The sequence below is a fragment of the Neodiprion lecontei genome, chromosome 2 (genome assembly GCF_021901455.1).
Source record: "Neodiprion lecontei isolate iyNeoLeco1 chromosome 2, iyNeoLeco1.1, whole genome shotgun sequence".
Lineage (NCBI taxonomy): Eukaryota > Metazoa > Arthropoda > Insecta > Hymenoptera > Diprionidae > Neodiprion > Neodiprion lecontei.
The window spans coordinates 8958842-8985543 of NC_060261.1; the positions used below are offsets into that span (position 1 = coordinate 8958842).

The 26702-nt window shown below is 38.7% G+C and overlaps 1 protein-coding gene across 1 annotated transcript in view; it reads left to right on the plus strand.

Moving 5' to 3' along the window:
• LOC107218408 (extracellular serine/threonine protein CG31145) overlaps positions 1-18884 on the plus strand; it is a 48355-nt gene extending 29471 nt beyond the window's left edge. Inside the window, exons 2-7 of the mRNA XM_046731389.1 lie at positions 1590-1714; positions 3615-3693; positions 10384-10476; positions 10721-11025; positions 11662-11935; positions 17162-18884. Coding sequence (XP_046587345.1) covers positions 1590-1714; positions 3615-3693; positions 10384-10476; positions 10721-11025; positions 11662-11935; positions 17162-17354 — 1069 coding nt within the window. The 3' untranslated portion in view covers positions 17355-18884. The remainder of the gene's footprint in view (positions 1-1589; positions 1715-3614; positions 3694-10383; positions 10477-10720; positions 11026-11661; positions 11936-17161) is intronic.
• Positions 18885-26702: the final 7818 nt, after the last annotated feature.

A 26702-nucleotide genomic window follows, 5' to 3' on the forward strand; every position in this document is an offset into this window, starting at 1 on the left:
TTACCGCAATAATAATATCATAGTAATTTGTATTATTTATTTGTTTTTTTTTTCTTGAGCTATTTTGGACCAGTGTTTTTCTCATTTAATTCCATACGAAAAATACGCTGAGAATTATTATAACCTCAATCTTTTCATACGTGTATATTCAAGACAGGAAAACTTGTGCATAATTTTGTACTTTTAGAAATACTTTTTCTTCTAAAAATACGTAATTGCACTTTCTGAAAACCGCACGTTAATTTTTTCGCTGACATTGCGCGTAAATATTTACTTATAATTGAAAATAAAGTCAGCTTTTTACATGTTTATCTCATACGTTTACGAGTTTTGTTTGTACGGAACTTAAAAAAAATAACACAAGATGGCGGAAAGGCTGCGTGCCAAAGATACTCCACTAGCGTGGTACAGTAAATAACTGTTTACTCGGTATTTCTCAAACTATTGTAACAACTGATAGCGGATCAATTAGCCTTCACTTTTCTTACACCGGGTGGGGGGATTTTTTTTTGTATAAATATTTGTTTTTGCCGAAAAATGATGACAAATAATCGCCAGACGACTCATCAACGTGAGTGCAAGTCTCGTAGATAGGGACAAATTCAGCCACTAGCGGCGCTACTTGTACCGGCATTCGGTCCCTATATACGAAGGTCATTGAGGCTCGTTTTGGGCCTTACGGAACTGCAGTGATCAGTCCTAAATTTGCACGATGCGTCGGCTGATCGTCAGAATCTTTACCTTTGGTTTGATGACGCGTTACGGGTCATTGATTTCCAGGGAATATGTGAAAAGAAGTTGGAGGACTCGGGGAAAAGTTACAAGTTTTTTTTTTGTTTTTTTTTTCTTTCTTTTCTTTTTCTCCTAAGGAACGAGAAAGAATGAAACTTTCCTCCCCGTGAAGAAGAAGCGAAGTTATATTATGAATCATTTTTCTCTTCTCTCACTGCACCTTCAATTCTGTTGAATGGATCGTAAACGGGTTTTTTAATGGTACCGAATGATTTGGAGCTTCATTTGTCGGATATTCGATTCGGTACGATTAGAGTACGAATTTCATGGTCAGGGAAAAATCGTAATTAGGTGAGGAAAGGCAGGGAATTTTTTCCACTACTTTTAATGGTCAGAAAGTTGTTATTTAAGTTTGAGAATCATGATGCCGTGTAGTGTAATTTCTTCAGTGAAAGAATTAAATCCACATTTTGGAGAAACGGTAATAAATTTCTCTCAACTTTGATTTTCAATATTTAATTAATTTACTTCTTATATTGGCATTTTTTTAACGTTTCCGCATGTTTGCGGTTGTCATGTCCTGAATTTGGAAAATAAACTGTTTTCACCCATTACCATGATTATAATAGGAGTCGAATAAAAAATCAAATGTTGGATAACATTTGAGATTGTATTAGGTTCGAATATTATCGATATTTGATAAATTTCGGTCACAAGACGAGGGTCGCATCATATTCTCAAAAATCTTACAAACATATATATATATATATACTATAATACATTCTTTTCGCTAATACCATTCCTACGATAATTTTCTCTGAAAATTCTCTAACCGGTCGATCATATTTTTGTTTCAGGAAAAACGGCACCATTCTCGAGAGATTTCAGCTCGAGATTTCGAGGCTAGAGTTGTACCCAAAGAATTCGATCCTGATTGACCAGCTTCTCGATCACATGGCGACAATGCCGATTCGCCATGTCGGTGAGCGAATGACTTTTTTTTTTTCTAACGTTAATGCGAAAGTCATTTATGTTCTAGAATTTTAACTCTCACTCCCCCCCCCCCCCCCCCCCCCCCCACTCCTACTCCCCGAAATGAAACAAAAAATTCATCCATCCATCTTGAAAATTCACGAGCTAGTGATTCGTTCGAATGTTTATTCAAAGCGTTCTGAACTTTGTTGACACTGCAGCGAAAGCTCGATAATTGGTGGGAGGTGTTGTAATTATTTCTACACGTTGTGCAAAGTCTGCAGTGTTTATAGATCGGGAGTTGACTCAGGATTTATCGTCGAACGAGTAAAAAAGAAGGAGTGAAAGAAAAAAAAAATAAAAAAATAAAATTGCGAAAAATGAATCGACGCTAAGGAGAAAAATTGATTACGATAACGGTGTGGGAGCGAGTCGTTGACCAAATTAATTCCCTCGGATCGAGTAGAACGGAGCCGTAAGGGGGGGCGGTGCAATCAATCGCGGTTTAATATTAAATCGATATACACACGTCAGCTACCGGCACTGGTATTTTTTATTTTTTTTTATTTAACTATTTTTTTTTTGTTTATCTTTGTATTACCCACGGTGGCAAGCTAATGTTGTCAATATTGTCCAAGCACGGTAAATAGACTTTTCCCTCCTGTTTCTATGGCGCGCTGATACACGGCTAGAACTCTGCAATATGTATACCCTTATTGCTTGCTTGCTCGCTCGGTCGTTCGCAATGGTATTGGTGGCATAATGTCTCTCAGCCGGATGAATAAAATTCATACCCGCCGTGCTGATCCATATTGGACAGCCTTTTCGTCAAGCCTCTGGGCCGCCTTTTCAGGGTAATATTTCCAACACACAACCCCTCACTGCACGTTACCTGTGTACCTATATATGTATCGTACAAGGTAAACACATTTTGGTTAACCCTTCGAGTCGGACATAAGTCAACTTTTATGACAAAGTAATATTCTATGTTTTTTGGGATCGCTGATCACGAACCTGATATCAGATTTTGAAAATTTAAGACGGTGGATCCAACCTTGTCGACGAAAATTTCAACCTTGATTGAGGACTGTCAAAAAAGTCTATTAAAGGGTTTTTGGGGTCGCTGATTGGATTCGCCGTATCGAATTTTCAAAATCTTGTTTCATATACGTCATCAACGACCCCAAACAACTTCTGGGCAGAGTTTTTTCTCCGGATTTGATCGATTTAAAAATTTTCGTACACCGTATTGGATTCGCCGTCTTGAATTTTTTTCAATCAATTTGTTTCTAACGATAACAATTAAGTATTGAAAACCTATTAGCATACTGTCAGATATACCAAAAAACCGCAAAGAAATATGTTGAAAAGTTCAATTTCGTAATAAAAAGTTTGATAAAGAGGAAGAAACGTTTGAGAAAAGGAACATTCGAAATGATCAAACTTCCATTCTTTAGATACGATTATTCTACAATGTTGTTTCAATTTGCTTTCAATCCATTTCCACTTGTACGTAGTAAGGACGATGCAATTTTTATTCAATATCACCGTCATTGTCATTAATAACATTGCTGAAGATGTTTCAAACGTTCCGTTCTCATCTGCCAACTTTTGATTCAGACGATAGGGATGAAACGAATTCCTTTCATTGGTCCAAAAGGAAGCTAGGCGATGCTGGCGGTAAAGGTAGAAATATATCCGTTACGGTATGGCAGAATATCGGCCAGGAGGGGTAGAAGGATCGAATCATTTCTATGGTAACACCGTCCGTTTTTCCTCGCGGTCAAGCTCATCGTCCATTTCCATCCTCGATCCTCTCTTCCTCGTCCGAATATCAATATGAAAATCGAGGAAGTAACAAAAGCTCGAACTGACATTCGTGCACTTTCGTTTTTTTCCTCTCGTTACAGTTCAAAAGGAGGGTGGAACGCAGCTGAAACTGGTGATCGAGTATCCGGACGATACGCAAGCGCTCTTCAAACCCATGAGGTAAGCAGTCTCCATGCTAGTCTGTCCGCATATTGCTGATTGTCCGCTCTGCAACCATTCGGAGAGAAAGAGAGAGAGAGAGAGAGAGAGAAAAGGAGAGACTTTATTGTTGTAACAAGTTGCACGGAGCACTTTGGGGCTAAGGTGATAATGGCGGCACCTCGACTTCGCGTTATAACCAACCATGCCTACTTATAATTCAGACAATGGAGGATGTGACGTATCATCTACTTGATGCATCGTCCTGTTATAATTGAGTATGTACCAGGCGTGGCTAGCGGCACGTCTGCGAGATCAATTCCAAAGTGCCTCTCCTTGGAATTCTCACCCCTAGCAGACGACTTACCGCCATTCAAAGTCTTCTCGTTTCTATCATCTTTTCATTATTTGCCGAATCTCTACAGTTACATTCTACATTCGCGGATTGCATTTTTTTAATACACTTGTTAATTTTTTTTTTTTTTTTTTTCAATTTTATTTTCTCCTCACTCCGCAGCAGAGAACATCTGTCCACAATCACGAAGTGACTCGAAAATTCTTTTCACATTTTTATACGGTTTGATCTTAAAAGATTATCTTTTTTTCCATGGGCTGCAATTCGACTCTAATTCTTCAACCGTTATAGAGAATTATGGGAAGAAATTTGAACAGTACATTGTTGCGGCAATATACGCGGGGTAAAAAACGGAGAACAGTCTGAAACGAGTTTCTACTTATTTTTCTCTTTTCTCTTTCTTCGTCACGTAAAAGAAGAAGTAGAAAAATCGTTTGATCGTTGATATCGGAACTAACTGCGGTGGTTTGCAGTAATGAGTATAATCGGATCCAAGCAATATTATGCTGCATAAAAGGCTGAAGGAAAATGGGAGAGAATCGTCTTTTTCAATTTTCTTCTCTTCAATTTTCTTTTTGTTCTTTTCCTCATTCCCATACTTTCGAATAGTAGGCGAACCATTCATTGTTACGGCTTAGCGAAACTATCGTACAAAACGAGGATATTGTATCTTTTTAAACTTTGGTATTATAAGCGCTTTTACCATATAGGTATAATATACATACATATATATATATATGTATATAGGTATAAGTAACACGAGTAAAAGAAATTTTTTTTTTTCAACATTATATTCGTTAAGTAGTGGAAAAGCGACAGAATTTAAACTTGTAATAAGTTTGGGCAATAACTTCTTCTTTCTCCACGCTTATACTTCTACTCGGCGCAAAAGTTTTCTCTATACTCTGGCGTTTGCTATAAGTATATATATATATGTGTGTGTGTGTGTATGTAAGGTATACACATACATATATCGTTTATAGTTCGACTAAAATTGCTGCACTTGCTAGGAAGTTTGAGAAGATTTCTTTTCAGATTTTAATTTTATTTTACGCTTTCCTTTCTTGCCTTTTCTCGATTATTATATTGCTACATACATTACCGAAACATGTTACTCGAAGTAAATTATTATTACGTACCTTATTTTATGCGCCCACGCTCAACAACTTACAATTAGTAGGGGGAGAATTTTAAGGGCGAATTCCACCCGCCTCCTAGACGACGGTACAAAAATAGATAACAAAACATGCCGTTGATTCTTCTCTGAAATTCAGCTGATAATATCTTTATTTGATTATTTAGCAGAACGATATTTAAATATGGTATAAACAAGAGTTTTTAGCGTAGTAACAAATACGGAATAGCAAAATTTTGTTTATATTTCTTGGTCAAGCGGTATAGAAGGAAAAGCGTTTCTATTTCCTTGGACTTTCGAGGTATCGTGAATAACGTAAATTTCCAAATCGGTATTGCAAGGGGGTTGAGTTGAGAATCGAAACGGCGTGAAATGTCCCATAAATCAATTACCCTCTATTTATATCCGCGATTCGTTTCCCTTCTGTTCCTTTTCCTCTACCCTGAGGTTTTTCTTTTTTCTTCTTCTTCTTCTTCTTCTTTCGTCGACTTTAACGTCGAGCTTGAAACAACGACCGGGAAATTAATCAACTAACCGGCAAAACTTTTCGTCTCCGATTTCTCGGACGCGGAGTGTGCAGGTTGACCAACTTTGGCAAAAGTACAATATCGACATACATACCTAAACCAAAGTTTGATTTTTCTTGGAGATCTTGCTACTTCTTGCGTGATTCTTGCATCGACGATTCCATCCCCGTCTCTCTTTTTCTCCTCCAGTCGGGATATCCAAACTCGGTGTTTACCCGCCTTGGCTAAATTATCGCTTGTTTGCAAGCAAAACTTTTTCGTACACCTCGGATATTTTCCTCGATTTATCGTTCTGTTTTGACGCGTTTCGTGTCGTTTCGATTTTTAGCACACAAGTTCATTCAATTCCATTGTCATTATAGTGCATAGCTATAAAAGTAACTTCCATTCGATGTTCAGTTTATAACCATTACAATACGGCATAAAACGCGGATCGTTCAACTTTGACTGGCTACTTTCGGATCGCCAGTTCGTAAATATATCATTTTATCCATCCCTCTGTCTTTCATCAATGCTGTATCATTCTTTTATCTTGTTTTCTTTACCGCGTTTGAAAAAAAAAAAGTTAAAAAAACAATCGAAGCGTCAATTTTAATCAATAAATCTTGACGCGTATTCTCGTTGCAAAAATTAATCGTCGCGTATGTATAATGCGACTTTTAAAATTTTTGCAATCGCGGTTTTCAAAATTTACAATTTATATGAAGAATTACCATTGAATCGAAGTTGCAAAATATGTATGTACAGCCTATACCTACGGTATAATTCATAGATTAACAATAGATTAAATTAGACACGCATATACAACGTATTTTAATTGTAGATATTTTTTAGGTCATGCATTTTTCTCGTGTATTCATCTCACTGATTCACGTCTTTTTTATTTTTTTTTCTCGTTGTTTTTGTCATTGCTTATTCTTTCGAACCGACTCAGGGAACTGCAGAGTTCGAAGTCAAGAAAGATAAATTATTTGTAAGCGTGACATGAACAGTTGGTTGATGGAAGGTGGGGGGGGGGAACTTCGATACCTAAATTATGTCAAGGGAAAGGGGACGCGATAAAGACAGAGAGTGAGAGAGAAAGAAAGGCGAGAGGTCGAGTAATTTATTAAAAGAATAGAGGTTCGGTCAGTCAGAGAACTGTGGGAAAAGTTTTTTCCACCTTTTCTTTTTACTTCTTCTTTCTCTCCAACGAGTTAAGACGAACTGTGTTTTTCGTTCAGGGATTATCCGAAAATCGGATTTATACTTTTCTTAGCCGAGGAGGGGCAGAATTGCAGATTTTATATATATATATATATATATATATTTTATATATATATATACTCAAACTTTGAGAGTCCTTCGCGATCTCAGGGCGCAGTGACCAGGATAATGAATTATTATAATGCCTTGATTGCGCGGTCTTCACAAATTTCCCCATCCCGTTTTTCATCGCAGGAGTTCCAAATCATCGAATCGCGAACCAAAACATAACAAATTTTACGTCCTAATTTGCTGCTCGAACTTTTTGATCAAAATTTCTTCACCATACGTGACGTAAAGCATGTTAGAAGATCTGGAAAATTTTAAATTGTTTATTTCAAGTATTGTAAACATATTAAGATTTTCAAACTTGTTGCCTTATTTCACGATATACGGAGAAAAATTTCTAACTGTGGCTACTAACTCTTTTTCACTATTTGGGCTATTTGATAGAATGTATGTTAGGTAATTTTTTTTGTTTACAGTCACTCCTACTGTAATTTAATTATAACTCGTGTGGATTGTTTCTCGGGATAGAGAGTTGTTAAGAATAAACCATATACTGATATCGGATTTATTGAACAGCGCAAACATGAAATAACGATCCTAATTCGGAGGGAGTCACGGACAGTGTAACAAATAAAATTGAACAGGTGAAGTTGATATAAATATTAAACGTGCGAATAACACAAGAAATCTGAAGAAACTCGATACTACGAGCACGATGAACGTGGTTTATAGCCTTCGACGATGGAATAACAAGATTCAAATTCAAGTATCACGAATAATTGATCCGGCGACTTACAACATATCAAGAAGGGCTCTGTACAATTTACGACGAATAACACGCAGAAAATTATTAGGTGGCTTTATTAGCTGCGAAAAATATTGCCGTTGAGTCGAATGATAATAATTTACCAGAGACGAGCTTCGGTGAAAATCGTATAATTCTATACAATCCTGGTGCAACAACAAATCGATGCTAGGATATGTTTTAAATTAATAAAACTGTCGTAAACTGAAGAAACTGCAGATTTCATGTTGCAGTAACGGGAAAATAACAATATTGACGATTATAATAGACACTAAATAATTGTACTTGTAGCGCATGTTTTTCTTGTAATTTAACCAGTATCTTGTCAAACGTTATATTTTAACGATTTATGCTAATATCTGACTAGAATTTTCATCCAACTATGTAAGAAACGAAATTTTTCAAATTATCCTCGAAGGGTTTCAAGTTCTATCCGCGGAATTCGATTTCCGGTTACTATTTCCGTCCCCCCCCCCCCCCCCACAGCAGATTGCGACGAAAGAAAGCTTTGCCCGGAAAACTGATGCTTCTATTTCCCCTTTTTATCCAACCCGGGGGACGGAAGCGTCCGTAAGCCGGTGCCAGCTCACCTTGTATACTGTAACTGTGAAATATTTATGTAATAAGGTCTATTACCTGACGAGGCGAGCGTCGCGACGTCCTTCCAAGCAGGACCCCCTTCTTCGCTTATACGTACGTATCCTCACGGCCTTACACAGCTTGCGGCTACACAATAACTGTCCAACGTGATGTCGCATTCATCATTCTCCGATGCCACGGGATGCCCTCCACCCCCTTATTCCAGGGACGGGGGCCCAGGTACGACCCCGTCACGTATGGCGGTAGTAAAAAGATGAATTGCGTTGTTATAACCATCCCTCGACTACAGGAACGAGTGGAAGTTGTTCCGATTCGTCGACGGATGACGGGGCGAAAGGTCGACGTTTTAACGAGAAAAAAGAAAAGTCTTGTTACAACTCTTGTCACGATGCTTTCAGAGAAATTTCTATGCATTCTCTGGTATTATACTGGGAAAATAGTAGACTGCGCAACCGGTGCGGGTGATACCTGTGCAAACGCGTTGTGCGTAGTATTTTTCCTAACCAAGTGCGCAAAATTCGATTTTTCACACGTGAAATGAGTAAGAAAAATATTACATTACCGCACTAGTGCCGAAATTGAAACGGGATATCTTTTATTCTAGTACGACTAGATATTGTAGTACAATTAGAGTTATTCTTATAAAAATGTGGCATTGCTTTGAATCAAATAAATTCAAGCCAAAGAATCTTTCTCAGTGTAAGTTATCTTTCTTTTTTTTTTTATTACCTTTTTACTAGAATTTTCTAGCAAGTATAATACAGCAAAGGAAATTTTGCTCGACATAGCGGCGACGATAAAAGGTTGGAGATTCTATACTTCAGGGACATATCAGAAGGTGGTCGGGTACAGCTAGGAGATTTCCTTTGATAAAGAAGTGCATACGGTGTTCCTTTTATATTTCCACCCCCTCACTCCGTCAATGTAATTACTGCTGGTATAGGTAGACGGTGATTATTAATTGGCAATAAATCATGTATACATACGGATGGGTTCCTCCGCGTCTCGTCGATGCCGATGAAATATTTAACTTGTCCAAGCGGACCGAATCCCATTGATTGGAGTTAACGAAATGGATAAAATTGAAAGTTTTCTTCTCCTCTCTCCTTATATTTCACGGTTTCGGCTTTTCTCGTATTCTGCTTACTTAAATCCATACCCTGCACCACCTAAATTTTCTTGATTACAGAATCTTCCGCGAATCGATTACCTACAGCGTCGGTGATGTAGGAATTGCGATAAAAAAAAAAAAAAAAACGAATGAACGAATAAAAATAATAATGTAACGCGACACAGGTAACGCATGATTTTTCCGACCAGATTCTATAGGGAAATCCGCTTTCTGCTCGTATGAATAGGGTTACCGGTATGAGACGCCTGTGCTTGAATGACTTTCAATATTTTTCCAAAGCTTCGTACTTTTTCACCCTATCATTTCACCCTCTTTTCGTGGGTCGGTTCTGCCGAAGAACGGTTTCTTCCTCACTTATGAATAGTTGCGAATCATCTCTCAGTTATACTCGTAAACATCGTTGATATTTGAATTATTTTTTATTTAGTTGGCAATTTTTTTTTTTTCGTAATACACTTTTTTTTTTATACAAAATGTACAGATAATACTGCTCTTCGCTGGTTCGGATTGCAATTATATGATCGTGATTAACGAGTTGAGTAATTAATTAGCTCAAGTTCTCTGATTTAATTAGCGCGTCTGGAGTATTTTTTTTTTTTTTTTTTGTTCTCGCTAATCCATCGTCGGAAATGTTTTCCCCGATTTCATAATATCCTTCTGTTTTCTGACTTGAAAGAAAAAAGTATAGAAAAAAATTTGAATCGTAAATCCTTGGAGCGCAGAATCGCAATGAGAAATTATTTAATTAAATTCTGTGTCAGCTATTAAATTAGGCGCAATAACTAGACTTTATACGTACAAATTTGTATAATTTTCAGTCTCATCTCTGCACCGCGAGTATGAAAGAAATAAATTTCTCTCTGCGTAATCTAGATACTGACGGTTATAATTATCTGTTCGTAGGTTTCCAAGAGAGCAGCAAACGCTACCGAATCATTTTTACTTCACCGACTTCGAACGACACAATGCGGAAATCGCCGCCTTCCATTTGGACAGGTAAATATGACAATAAAAATAAAACAGAACTCAGCGAATCATTGTACTGTAACAAATGACGTGGCGATGATTTATCACCGATAAAAATGTTGAATCCCGGTTTCGTTAGTCTCATAAATTTTTCCCATTAGTTCAAATAAATCATCCGCCGTAATCGCGGTGATGTAGGAAAAGCAAAAATAATATCCCCGTATAATATTACTCTTGATTTAAAAAAAAAAAAATTTATCCGACGTTTACACAGGCTTCTTAATTTCCGGCGAGCAATGCCCGTGATCGGCAGGATGCTGAACGTCACGACTGAGATCTACGAAGTGGCAGACGGGGACCTTTTGAAAACATTTTTCGTCAGCCCGGTTGGGAATCTCTGTTTTCATGGAAGGTGCAGCTATTACTGCGACACCGCTCACGCGGTTTGCGGAAATCCCGACACACTCGAGGGGAGCTTCGCCGGTTTTTTACCGGCCAACGCCATCGGCGCTAGAAAAGTTTGGAGGCACCCTTGGCGGCGGAGTTACCACAAGCGAAGGAAGGCGCAGTGGGAACAAGGTGTGATTTTCAACTGTTCTGTGTAACTTCCTGCCCGCTTAGTTCCCGCAGAGCCCCGGGGGCGGAAAGTTACGGCGAGTTCACCGCTGGGGATATTATCTTGAAAATAAAACTAATCATTGCAATTTTCATGTGATTTTTGTTCATTTTCATTCATTTGCAACGTTTGCTCTGATTTCCGACCGTTTTGGACGTTCTTCGGTGATTTCCGGGTTGGATAGAATCACAGGAAATCAGACAGAATCCTGGGAAATCATTGAAAGTTAATAGAAATCACTGTGTAAACTGGAAATTAGTGATTTCTGGATAGCATGGAATCACAGGAAATCACCCAGAACAGTGGGAAATCATTGGAAATGAATGAGAATCACTTGGTGAACTGGAAATCAGTGAAGCAGTAGTCACTCAGAGCGATAAGAAATCGTTGGTAACTAATGGGAATCACTGCGTGAACTGAAAATCAACGAATGTACATGATAAGATATAGGAAATCAATATAAGGAATGATAATGAATTGAAATCATCTAGTTATTTACCGTAAGACTTACAACGATTTCCGTGATTTCCGACGCTCGCTGCTCGGAATCTTAAACGTTATTTTAATCACGTGATTTCAAGTGTTTCCAATTACTTTAGATTCCGATTACTGCTCCTTGGTTCGTGAGATTCCGCCATACGACGAGGGCCGTCGACTCCTCGACTTGGTCGACATGTGCGTCTTTGATTTCCTCACCGGAAACATGGACCGGCATCACTACGAGACCTTCAAGATATTCGGCAACAACACCTTCACTCTTCACCTCGACCATGGACGGGGTTTTGGCCGGCCATATCACGACGAGACTTCCATTCTCGCCCCGCTTTTGCAATGCTGCGTTATAAGACAGAGCACCCTTTCAACCCTGCTTCAGTAAGTCGCTTATACTAGGTAATAGTCGGTGTAAAACAATGCCGCCCATTATTGTGGTTTTTTTTTTTTTTTTTCTTCTTCTATTCTTCACTCAATTATAACTGCAAAAGCTATGCGAAATTATAAACATTAGTACAATTTTAGACTCCTCAATATTTCGAACTGGTTTGATTTACACAGTGGTTTTTTTATCTTATAACTTTTATTCTTAGTAAATCAGTACGGAATTTGGTGACAAGCTCTGATTGTTTCGGAGTAGATAAGCTATATAAGTGCTATTAGTCTGCACGGCGTAACTGGTCGTCCTGATGAAATCTGAGAAAAATTTTCCATGGTGTGACATAGTGTTTTGACACTGTGTTCACGTGTCTAAACCATTGCATAGCCGCATAGTCCTGTGTATATCATATCGCGACAGTCTCGGCGCAGGGAGAGTAGCTTATTATACGGAATAACCGGGCAGATTGCTTTGCCTGTGGAAGTAGCGAGACAGGCAGGCAGGTGGATAGGCGGATGCTGGCTGCGGGAGCTTGCAAGCTGCGGTTTTCATACGACCGAAATTGAACCCAGCGTGAATCTCTGCCTATAACGTGTCTGGTTTCTGGCTCTGAGAGCCAGCTGATCCTCACTTTTAGACCTGAACGGATTACCGACAGTTTCGATCACCCGAAACTCTGACTTTGCTTATCGGAGATCACTGTGGATTAAAATTCTTGTAAGAGAATTTTAAAAGCTTAATGCGAGACGATTTTATCACGTCTTATGGTCAGAATTTTTTCAGCGAAGACAAGTAGGAGTATAATCCTGCTTGAAAATAATGTATTGTGTAACAAGGAGGCAAACTCGGTCTCTTTGGGACGAGTGTAAGTTTGAAATTGAGGTTAGGGTTGCGTAATATCAGATCTGTTCGCGACAGCGCATGCGCGCGGTACGGAAATGACCGCTATTAAGTATTCCGCGCATGCGCATTCGCAGACTTATTCGGATATTTTTTGTACGGAAAATATGCACGGAAAAACGCGTAAAACACGCTCACGTTTTATAAAATTATATAAGCGAATTTTCCAAGTGACAAAGAATCGTGAATCAGTTATTCACTGTCACTCATTTGGCCAGGAATGATTCACGAATCGAGAAATGAGCAGCTCGAATAACGTCGAACATTGCATGCTTGAGAAAATATGTCATCACCCAGCTGACGCAAAGGAAAACTAGATTGCATAAGTTCGATGAGAAATAATCTCTTCCGTGAAAAAATAATAAAATTTAATCTTTATTATCGACTGCCATACGATGCGACGGGATAATTATATGATTTTCAGGACAGAAAGGTAATGGTAATCATCTAGCATCTTCCGATAATAACGTCGACGTACGTACCTAATAATTTCTGAGCTTTCTCCCATATCGCACATATCCACGGAATTTCCAGTTTAGTTTGAGCGACGCTACGAGTTCTCGTCCAGCTTTCCGCATCTCCGCCGGTGTAATAACGCGGCGCATATTGTACCGTCGAAGGAAATATACATATATAGATATACATATATAGGAGGCCGATTATCGTTCCGTGAGAGCGTCGATCTACGCCATATTGGCATCGCGTCTCAAGATCGCTGAAACTTGGTCAGAAATTAGCGGCGTTTATATTTGCGGCATAATAAACGAGATATTTGGGCATTTTGTTTGGTCGGTTAGTCGATAATTCTTCCCTGCAATATCTTATACTCTCAATTTTTGAGTGGGGACAGAAAGATTAGAAAATAAAAGGATTTTAATATTGAATTGTCAAAACGTGAAAATTTTACGCAAAGTACAGAAAATCAAAATATAAAATGGTCAGAATTATGGTGATTTTATTTTATTGGACTATTATATTTTCGGTCATTCGGACGATGTTACACATCGGCTTTCCATAATTTGACCTTTCTACATTTTGACCTTTCTTTATCTCGACTTCAGATAAATTTTGAAATTCAGTGAAATAGATTTTTGCGTCGTTGAAAATTCGATACTGTGACCTTTCCGTCTACTGATCTTCCAACATTTTTACAACCCACTTCTTCGTTATATCTTATTAACCTGTGCCTATAATGCCAACCTATGGGACCAGGCGCTTAAACGTTAAACCCGACGTGACGTGGGATAACGGATAATAAATCTTATTATTCGAGGCCTCGCGCGATGTTTTCAGCTAGCCTAAAGTCATTCCAGTTCACCCCCAGATTCCCGCGGAAATTAATCGGGCGAATGGATAATGCGCAGAGATTGAACCGAGAACAGGGTTCAATCATGTCTAGACGCCTTTTTATTTTACTAAAATTAAAGGATTCTCTTCAAAAAGTAACAGTTATCGTCATCCTAAAGCAGAGGAACTTCTTTTGCGCATAATCGCTAATTATGACCATCGAATTTGGAACGATTTTACAAAATTTTCAATTCAAAATTCTCAGCGAAATTTTAAATGCATTTATAATAATTCTCTATTTAATCAGTGAATAATGTATGAAAAAATTGACTCAAATCCTGTCTGAAATTCTACAATTAAAGATCCATTCGAGTTCCGATCTTGCAAAGTAAAACATTCACAGAAATTGTTATGATTTATTAATTTTTTCGTAAAAATGTAATCAGAAGCAAAGTTAAATGTCTGAATTTGTTATTTTCAACGTTGGCGGACGTTCAGCGAAGCTCGACGCAGGTTTAGATCGGTTTACTCGAGGATGAGAAAAGCAAAAATTACACTTACGGGTCCCAATAGGTGAGAAGAAAACCGTCCAGCAAAGCCATCTACCCACTTAAATTTATTTTATCTCAAACTCCGCGGGAATGGGTTTTCGAAAGGGTTTCGAATCCGAATGAATAATGCACGGTGGACGGAATTCACTGTTACAGGGGTTGAGGGCGATTTAAATTCTCTTTCCCCTCTCTTAACTCCTGCAACCCGCGACGGCAAAACTCTCTCTATTTTCTAATCGCCCCAGCTGAAGGGCCAAGGGCCAAACAAATTCCGATCCTCTCTTTGCGAGGAATCCCGTTGGCCAGCTTCTCCCATAGGAAGAAATTTCTAATTCCGGTTATTATACATTTTATAACTGTTTTTGTTTTGTTACACAAGAAACATTGTTCTGGGTAAAAAATCTTTTACCTTTGTCGGTATACTTTTTGATCACTGTCAATAATCGTACATGTATTTTCTTATCGATTTCGCGATAATTTGATATTCGTGTAGCAATAAATTGATGTTGAGGTGTTATTTAAATAAAAAATGAGCTTAACTAAGCGTAATCAGAAAATGTATAAGTATTGTACAGCTCTAATCGCACTAATATTTGATACCAACCATCAAACCGTTATTATAACACGTTTTATTAGAGTTTATTAGTAATTTTAACCAACGATATTTTTCAGTGTATTATTCTTGGATAGAAAGCAAAGACGAGGAAATATCACAATACGATATGCCAATTATTTTGGATTTAAAAATAAATGGAATAGATTGAAATAAAATGAAAATAAAAACGTAGATAGACCAATTTTGTGAATCATCCGTCCGGAAATACAACTCGCGCGGTAATTTACCACGGCAGATTGACTTCTTGTCGAAAACCTTGTACATTCCAGTTCTTTAACATCAGTGTTCATCGCTTATTCACCGTCTGCAGAACGCACGTTTCTTAGTTTTTGCATGGTATGACGGTTTGTTACGGTGAATTCCAGATCGTGCTCAATATTACAAAGTTTATTCGGTATTATAAAGTAATAACAAAATGTTGAATTTGATATTTTTGCCACTGAATTCTGCTTGTGGCTTTCTATAAAGTCTGCAGTTTATGATTGAACTTGTTTTTTGTAATTTCACTTCCTCGTAACAGAGGAAAACAAATTTACAACTAAAATTTGACACGAGTTTTTTTTTACCGTCTTTTCATTCACTGTACATTTAAAAAAGTTCGATTGCAGAATTTTCGTGTCTTCAGATACTGAATACAGATGTTAATATTCCGCGAAGAAAAGTGGAGGATCTTGTAGAAGTGAAAGATTTCGTGTACGAGGCGGTTTTCAATATGATATTCAGATCGCATGTCCGGAGGATAATTTATTCAGCTTTTTTTTACCCCCATTCTCACAATCAGCGATTCTTTTTCGTCTTTGTTGCGTCGAGGAAATGATTACTAAAAATCAAGTCTGAGTATATTCATCACCTGAAAAATTGGATTAAAAATTCAATGCAATGTGTGCTAATCTCTATTGTTCAGTACGTATATGTATAATTATATACATATATGTCATATAAGAGAGCGAACTTGGGATCGATGGGAAATGTGTGCTCAGCATAGATGTACCTACATGCGGCTTTCATTCCAGCATCAAGACGCAGAGAGCGAAAGGGAGAGACGGCGGCTATTTGCCCAGGCTAATTGCCAAATTGTTTAAACAAAGTTTTCACCGCTTAAACATTTCCGAGGCGGCCAAGTTTCTTCTGTCTTAGCGTCGGTTTCTGCTAACAAACGTTTCTACTACTCGAGTTTCCGCCGTTATTACTCTCTCCGAGTCTACCTTCGCTGTCATGCCAAATATGTACCAAGTTTCAACGTATCGAACGTAGATCAACCTCCAACCAGACGCTCCTCCAAGCGCAAACTGCATATCCGCCAGCCGGAGAAATAAGATGATTGAACGACAGAAATTAAAAGTGAAAAAAAAAAAAAAATACATCCTACAGTCGAATTTAAGCGATGAATAACTATGCAGTGAAGAAAAAACAGCCTTACGCCGTTTTTTGAATATTTTTGCTTCCAGGTACTTGGAGCCTAATTTTTAACTCTACTCTACAATTATATTGATACTGAATCCATCAGATTTCGCCGCTGATTAAATCCTCTATAAAGAAAGAATAATAATTCTAAATTATAACGATGTTGTTGAACGAGGAAACTTCTTGAGCGATTCATTTTTCACTTTGTTTCACGGCTAACGATCCGCGTGAATAAAAAGAGTCAAACGTTTGTCAGCATGCCGTGACAAATGGCTTTTAACGCATTTAATTCCGAATACCGAGGGCAAATATCCTGGAGAGATTTTATGTATTATTCTCTTAGCCGTTGCTGAATAATTCACAGTGCGGGTTAAAAAATTGCGCAGGATTTTAAATCATGGATTATTATCGAAGGCTGGCGATGTTTAAGGCGGTTTGATTTTTCATTTCCCGCATCTCTCTACTTTCAGGTACCACAATGGGCCGATTCGTTTGAGCACAGCCATGCGCAAGAGCATGTCAGTCGATCCTGTCGCTCCGATTTTGTGGGAGCCTCATTTTGCAGCGTTGGACAGACGCGTCGGCATTATTCTCCAGGGTGTCAGAGACTGTGTTGACAAAAGTGCGATGTCCGAGCAGGTTGTGCGACGGGACAGACACTGAAGGACTCCGGATATTACCATTTTTAAACAATATTAATATCGACGATATCCTGCTTACGCCGTTGATATAATCGGATCGATCGATCGAGTGCGAGAGCATCAGCGAACGAATAATTAGGATATCTTATCAATATATCAATATTTTCCAAAGACGACTTTTGTATGATATAACGTATTAGTTATGTTTTATAATGACGAAAAAGATACACGATACCGTAATTGTTAAATTTGGTAATAATCGTTTCACTGCGATGTATATATAATATTATTATAGAAGAGGTTTTAGTTGTTTTTAATATTCAATTTTTCAATCAAATAATTGTGTAAATTCAATATTCTGCGTCGCTATGTAAATATGTATACCTAACAATCGTGATAATATCTGTCGAGGCGATTGAACCACCGACAAATTTATTTTAAACTTACAATAAGTAACGCACATCGGATGATGCACGATTTGTTTTATAAATGATAACTAGTGATTGAATATCGTGGAATAGCGATATGGTGCAGAAATAGTTGTTAAATATGTTGTTCAACAGTTATTTCAACGTATCGAAGATACGCTGAATTTTCAGATTATAGTTTTAAATAGTTCAAACGGGGAAATAAAAATCAAGTCGTTAACAGTTGACGGTTTATCGACATTTTACATTTGTTTAAATATACGATGTGAACAGTTTATCGCAAATCGTATATCGCAAGGGGTAATGTGCAATGTAAGTCAGAAAATCTCTGTAAATATGTATAAAATGCGGGCTATATACAAAGTTGTAGTATACAGTTAAAATTTTTAAGCCTCAAGTTGTACAACATATAATAAACGCAACGTACAGTAGATATTTCGAGTATCATTGTTCCAGCTTAGGGATTAAACCAGCTGTTATAATGCGGCACTGAACGTATAATAATAATAGATATGTATATTTGGCGCCGAAAATTTTGTTGTATAATAAAATAGAATGTCTTAGGTGTAATGTACCGGAATATCATCGTATTGCAAATATGAGGGCACTTTTTTAAAGTACACTACCCGGATTATTTTTACCATAGCTACTCTTATGAATCTACAACCTATTATATACTTGTAAGTTATTATATTTATACGCATTATATACCTATCTCGAAATTTGTAAATAAATTATCCTGGCTTGAGAAACCAAAAATTTTCATTTTGTCAACGAACATTCGACAAAATTAGATATATGGAATAACGTTGGTCGTATTTATACGTGTAATGTACCTTGTCGTATGTTCGTTTGAAAAAAAAAGAAGACGATACTATCATCCTATATACATATGTATAGTGAACATAAGGATCTGGTACATAATTAAATTTCTCAACAAATAGGTTTGTTCGGTACTTTTCTTCCAACGTCTTCGTCTCGATAAATGAATTCCCAAAGGAGAAAACTAATGGTAATAACTGCAAGTGTAAAAAAAATATATGTTGTTATTTTTGGACTGTGCATGTAAGGCTGTACATAATCATAATAATATTCTTACGCGAATAAAAGTATAGAAAATATCATTTCCTCCTTCACATGTATTTATCCTCCTTCCATTAAGAAAATTGGAATTGCATTGGCAAGGCTTGGTTTTCGAATTTTCGAGGTGGCAATAAAGGTAAAAATTTGTTTCGAAGACCAACAAGTTTGCCTCACGGTTCACTGGTACGGATAAAGGGGAAACTGCTGTGACAGAGGGAGGGAGGAAGTAAAGGTTAGAGAGAAGGGTCTCCAGAATTAAGTCGCAACTTCGAAGTTCACGGAGGGTTACCCACAATTCCTTGGTTCCTCCGATAAGCAGAAAATTTACGCAACCCAAGATAGAACCGCATTTGTGACCCTTACAACCCTCATGCCGTGGATTCTCTGGCGGCTGTTGCTTTATTAAACTCCAAAGCATAATAATTATAACGGGTTGACGACCAGTTGGATAATCTTCGAGTGTTTTTTGACCTCAAAATTCGAACCACTTACAATCGACCATTGTAATAGCAGTAAAAATCTCGGCAGAACTCTTACGCGTCTGGTTCTGACCGGATTTTTGTCTGCTTACTAACCGATTGTGCCGCGTTGCGATTTTTACTATTCATATTACAGCTGGTCGTACTTCATTGGGGCTGCCCTGCAGACTCTAAAAAGTGCTTCCTTGACGTAATTGCACTTCAGATTACGCTATTAAAAAATTAAATCGATCTTGCTGAAAAGGTATCCGACAGAATTGTTTGTACCACAGAAAAATTCCTTGGATTGAAATTTTTCCCTTCACACGGCATAGCTCAATCTCAATCTCAAACCTTACTCGAGTCACAAATTAAACGTTTCTAACGTTCTATAAGTGAGTAAGTAAATGTTACTGTGAAACCAATATGGCCGCCATTGATTCGCTTGCGTTTTTATTTCCGTGACATGATCGCGCAAGAGATTCGTCAGTTATCGAGTGCTGTTTCACGCTGAATAAGAGAACGGCAAGAATATCTTGCTTGGCTTTTCACCTCTCAGATCATTCTAAACACTAGGAATTTGGCTTCGGAAATCCACCCGTAACTGAGTTCCCGTTTATATTGAAAATCATTATTGAGTACACATGGTAGCTCGAATTACGTGCTTGTGAAATGTCTCGATATCCTTATTTTCCTCCGTCAACGACAAACGAAAGAACGCGGACGAAGAATTGGTTAAACTCGTAACGCACGAGGCCACGTGTTGCGCGTGAAAAAGCGCGTTAGGGGAACGCGCGCTATGTTATAGGGATATAAAACGAGTGAATGGGGTGACGTAGCACTATGATGCCTGACCATTCCGGGTTTAGACCTATATATACGCAGATGTGGGGTGCGAATGGTAATTGATCATTGATATTCGGTACCGAGATGGGTTTCCAAGGTGGCCAAGGAGCGCCTCCAAGTCCCCAACTGTAATCCAAGTTGGCCCATACACCTGGCAAGTACCGGCTGCTTATACCTATCGAAACGCACGAACAAGATATATAATGGACGTGACTTTGAGTGGTCGGGTTAATTACAGAACTTGGTTAGCTCGTGACGTTGTATCTCAGAAACAGTTCTCCATTTCCCGATGGATATTCGATCAAGCCTCTGCAACCGATGTCTGAAATCCGACATCTGCAGGGTGTCTAGTAAAAAAGCTCGTTCAATTATTGCTGAAATCAGTCCAAGTTTCGCGTTTATCAAAGTACGATAACATCTTCGAGCAGCCTGGACGAATCATGATAGCGGTTCGCTGCCGACATTGGTATCGATTGTAAACCGAATACGCCGCCGTGTCGTTCGTTATCGTTTTATCGATACACCCGATGTATTATTCACCTGCCGACTGACGGTGAGGCGAAGTGAGTAATCCGGCTTGGGAAGGAGGTAATGATCAGGGCAAGTAATAAGATTGCCTTCCGGGGGGATGCCTGATAATTTTTGTTGATTGGAGACCACCGCCCACCCGACGCTGAGAGCACGTAGCTCCGTTATGCATGACATCGCACCGGGGAAAGAAGTTTTATGACAATGACTCTGCAGGCCAGCGCTGCACAAGCCGCGGGAACCAATTCTTTCGTCAAAGAGAGAAGGGAGGGTAGTAAATTTGACAGAATGGTCACCACCGGAAGACGTGATACATCCTAGCGAAAAGATACGAGTCAAATATCGAGAAGGTGTAAACCCAGGTTTTACGTCGGTTTGTTGCTGATCTCGATCCCCGTTCACATCGTACATTTTCAACGTACACTTTCCGCCCTGGTTCCGCCGCAAGTATGCACGTAGGTTTATACAGACGTAGCTGTACTGAAACGAATGGAGAGCGTGACAATTTTACCCAAATGTTACATTTGATCAGACTACTTTGATGCTGGACATGCGCTTCAACTGCTCAAGTTCGTTAGCTTTGAACTCCAGCGCAGGCTGCATACACTTTTGAAATTCGTTAACTTGCGGAGAAGTGTGATGCAATATTAGCGAAACCCACCAAGACTCGAGATCAGAATCCAGGTAGATATCACTCTATTACTCACGTAGTTGTAAATACTTTAGCTGCACTCTCTCAAAGTTGGCGGTACTTTTCCAATCGTAATCCGCATCCAATCCTGCATGGAAGCTCTGACACAGTTGCGTCAAGCTTATTCGTGGCATGCATGAAGATTTTACACACATATACAGAGACGTGCACAAACGATTCCGAAAACGGGTTCCAGACGTGGATATTTCGGCGAACTGGTGCCCTCGGGAAGTTCAATCACTTACCTACAGTGATTGCGCGATGGATTTGAACTATTCAGTTACTACCGAATTGCCAATAAGGAGCTTGAGCCGGAGTACAGCATCCATGCATTTACTTAGAGTCAGGAATTGATTGAGTTCTGAGCTAAGAATAAGTTGTTCGGTGAATATCGGGTGTCTGTAATTATTCTTATAATTATACCAACGATATACCCATACTGTTAATAAATTGGTAAATATTGTATGCATATCAAGTTAGTGGCACACCTCTTCTCTATCTCGAGAGCAATTTCTCACTATTTTTATTCCTAGTTACATCACTCCGTCAATTATTTCCAGACAAGTGGAATCGAGTTTTGATTCAGTCGTCCGATATAGAGCAATTGCGAGTGTTGCAGCTGACGAACTTTAATCAAGTTAATTGCAGCGGTCTTAATTGAAAATGTCCGGCTCAAAGCATATTTAAAGGACAAATATCGGTACTGACGATGTTTACACCGAGTGTAAATAATCGAGTGCGGTTGGGATCTGTTTACGATAAAAGTGCGGGCAGGATTTTCGTCGGGAGAAGCATGTAGGGTAGGTATATGCGTATAATATGGGTAGGAGAGGGAGAAAAATTGAGGATGCTGCGACACCCGTAGTGAGTACGGGGGTAACGCGGATCACGAGGACGGGGAAAGAAAGTTTCTCGCCCTCTATTGTTGACTGTAGAATCCCGAATAGAATTATTGTTATTTTTACGAGGGTAAGTTTTCCACCACTAAGCAGAAATCTATAACAGTCAAGTCAAAAGTTAGCTCTGTTCGTTCCTTCCTCTTTTCCACCATCCTCCGCATCGCGGATCCTACATATACCGATATATCGACCCTCTCCGTCTCTTATTCTTCCACTGTTGTTGTCCACCACGCAGCAGTCCAAGTTAAAAACTATCGGGAAAGATAGCGAAAGCTATAGGCCATTAAAACTTTTATTTGCAGACAGTCTGCGCTGTATGATTTTATTACGATTCTAACCTCCAGACTTTATCGAGATATCTCGCTACAGGTATATCCATTATACATATAAATTAGATAGCGAAGAAAATAACAACAACGCGAATAAACGACGGTGGTTGTAATTATTCGCTTTATAATATATCGAAGAAAGATTAATAGGACTTTTGGAAGGAGAATAAGACTCTGGTCTTCAACTTTGCCATCTTGTTTCTATTCTCTCGTATTTTTTCTTCCTCTCTTTGAGGCTTAAGCCGAGATACATGAGATACGGGACGAATCGAGGAAGCGATTGAAAATGGCCCTCGCAAAATGATTCCGATGGTCACGTACGACGAAGAACAAACACGCGATGGACCGACTTGGTCCAAATGTTCGCCAAGCATTCGCTACTCCAAGTGTTTGCGGTTTCAATCGAGGCCAGGATAACTGAAATGTGTTTTTGATAAAAATACATCTCGGAGAAGTTGGCGCCACCGAAAGAGGGTACGCGTCTGCATTCGAGGCGACCGCTGTTCAAACCTGAGGCGATTTGTAAGTAAGGAAGTTGTACGATATAATCGGCGATAAGGAATGTATCTTAGTATTTATTGAAGAGAATTATCTCGTCATCAAGTTTGCGTGTTAGTTACTGATTAATCAATGATCGGAGCCCAGAGTAAGGCTGAAATCTAGTTCGTGATCAACTTACAGCAAGATTTTTAAATCAGATAAACCATAAAATAGCGGGTATAAGTGTACATGGACAAATCTGGTTCTTACTGCAGACTGCAAACTTTCGATACACGTACAAGCCGCCTACAACTGGATACTTAATTCTGTTACTTGCGAGTCTCGTTTACCTCGTAATTCGAACATTGTTTATTTATAGAAGAAACTCCGTTTGGCGCGACGCGATGGTCAGTTTCCCGTTCGGATTTTAATTAGCCTGTACAAATCGTTAGACCGGTAGTGCTTTTGAAACGTTTCGCACGGTGATCTCTGGAGCGCAAAATTAAACCGACCCCGTTCCGCAATGTCATTTTCACCGATACTTGTCGATGCTCTTCAATTCCAATAATTACCTTCTCGTAAATTTTTGTCGAATGAAAAAGATAATTGACACCTTGTAACTATTACACTTCGTTTTACGAGCCGGAATTCATTACCTCGTACATTGGTGCGTGAAATAAGCACGTAAATTATAAGTGGATTCGATGGCATTAGGAATGTAGATGGATAGGGCATGATAAACAGTGAAACTGAGAGAACTAGGCCGACTGGCGGTTTGTTATACACACATTTACACAGGCGTTTCATCCATAATGAGAAGATGGAAGTAAATATACCCACATACCTATACATATACATGTACACGAGTAAATTCGAGCGTGGACATAATTTCCATATGCATTCACGTGCCGAATAATACGTAACGTGTTATAATTATATTTCACAGATGCGTTCGTTGCACAGGAATTATACATATATGTATAAATACACAAGTATACCACGCTGTATAAAAGCGCGCGGAGCGTATAATTCGGACTATTTATTGGCCCTCGTTTTACTCGCCGTATAGGAGTAAACAGATTCTCGAATTCATTATGGCGTCAATAAGGGAATCCCGAAGTTCCGGCAGAGGGGCTACCGAGAATAGGTATACAGTTGGATCTGTTCCGTATACATACATACATATACATATATTGTGCAAAACTAAATTAAATTCCGCGCAAGCTCAAGACAGTCTATCTTTTATCACAAAGAGCGGATCTTGGTCTAGGGGTCTTATTTGCGAGGCGAAGGAGGACCAGGAGGGTCGAAGGTCTGGGCAATGGAGCGTCGAGGAGAGGAGAGAGTGAAAGTGACGGGGCGAGGGAGAGAGAGGACGAATTTTGATTCCCGGAGTCGAGAAATCACGGATTCGCCAATTTCTACGAGCGCGAGGGATGTTAAAATAAGCAAATGAGGAGAGTTCGGGCGCAATGAAGCTTCCGGTTTGCAGGAAAAGAAAATATAAGATTCCTGACGCTGTCTGTTTGGAATCTGCGCGGGTATATTATAATATTATATGGGTTCCTGAGAAAAGAATTAATTTCGCTCTCTCCCTATATTTTCGCTTTGTGCATAACGTCGATTTTCATCCTTATCCCATCCGTTTAACCGAGTTTTAATTAACAAACTTGCGATTGAATTCTTGTATCGGAATTTTTTCATTTCGTACCTGATTCATTTGATTCCTGAACCTCGATTACAGTCATACTGCAAACTGAAAATTATACTGGCTTGGATCTTAGTCCGTAGTTTGGCCATTTATGACCTCTGATTGGAACAGTTTAAATGACAATTGCAGATTTCCGTTTCCTCTATGGCTCGTACTATTATAATCAATTCAGTTACTTTTCAACGAGCTAAATCATTTTGCAACGCGATATTCTCGTACTGTTGGTATATTCTTCGATCAGTTTTGCTTATACTACCAAACATCAGAACTCAAATAATCCAATTTATAAGTACGGTTGATATACGTTATCCACCATGTTGCAGTCGGTTGAGTTTCGCATACAACGATTACATATTTGATATCTGAAAATTGAACATTTCAGTTCAGTAAATCCGTTTTATAAAACGAAAGTGGAGCTCCTTGCTAGAGGCTATTTCATGGAAACTACAATGGGTATGAAAGCGATTTTCTAACGAATGGATATCACTTGTGTACGAAATATGAACGTCATATATGTATACATATTCATGCTGGCAAATAAAAAATATACAAAGCCTTCGCTTGTCATTCGTCTGAAAGTCGATATTGAAGTTAAAAAAAGAACGGATAGGTATGTACCATGGGCAAACTGGAAAACATGAATGAAATATAGGTATGTGGGTACGTCGTATATTTGGACCTCTGTAGATTTAAGGACAAAGTTACACTGCGGTCCGTGGGTACAAATATAGTACGTACAACTATTGAAGACGAGTGTGAAGAACTAAGTTTGCAACATCGAATGTTTGCAACTACTCTTTGAAGGATTGGTGGGAAACAATATGTGATGAGTTTCTATCTACCGCTTAAAAACGTTCCAGGAGGATAACGACACACAGGAAAGTTCCGTTTCAAACAGAAGTGAACTGTTGAACGAACTGGACACGGATCGCGGTCATTTTATTTATAGATGTATGAGTATATTGGAAAAAGGTGGATTTCCGGTCTATGAGCGAATAGAATGGACTTAACCTAACGTGTCAGAAAGGGTGCTCTATATTCTGTATGAAACGTCTGGAAGATCGACGTCGGTTCGATTACGCCGCTTGAATTACAATGTGTTTGAACAACTCAACGCGAGGTTATTCCCGGCAAAACAGGCAAGGTGAATAAAATCATGTGCCGGATGAGTTCTGGGAATATCTATGAATATCCTTGTTGGGAAAAATGAGTTTTGAGGACAAAGAGTTTCATATTTTCGCGGCTAACTCGCGATGAACTGAACTTTTCTCGCTTGGATTGAATCAGTGTCTTAATCGGTTGAATAAAGGGGGATCAACTTATGTGAAGCTCAGATACGTTGCATGAACCAATTTCGAGTTGTATGTTGCAGGGTTGGGATATTCTTGTTTTCACGAATAACTGAAGAACGGTTGTATATTATTAATTGGAGAGCCAATTACTTTGGAATAATTGAGAGCGTAATGTCGGGTCCGTCGGATTGAGACTGAAGGAAGTCCGAGATATAAGTCGCCTTGTGTAAAAGTTTGAATGCCTGGAACTATTCGTCTCAGGATTAGAGTGCAGAACTATTTTCAAACTATTTGGACCCTCGAAAACCGGAGATAAAATACTGGAACATTGTAGAGACCGTAGATCGAAAAAATTTTGAAAAAATACGACAGAATCTATATGTAAAATAAATCGATTGAAATGACCTTTCCAAGACTATTTTATCGCTACGGATTGAAAAACATACATCAACAAGAGCGTATAATTGACGGCACAGAAATTAAGACGTGATATTTTAGTTATTCAGCTGGACCTTTTGAGACGTGCTCGCAGCGTATTCGCGTTGTGCCCAATCAATTTCTCTTGCAAAATTACGTCGGAATAGTGCGTGAAAGAATTTATTCCGGCACTATTCAAAATTGCCAA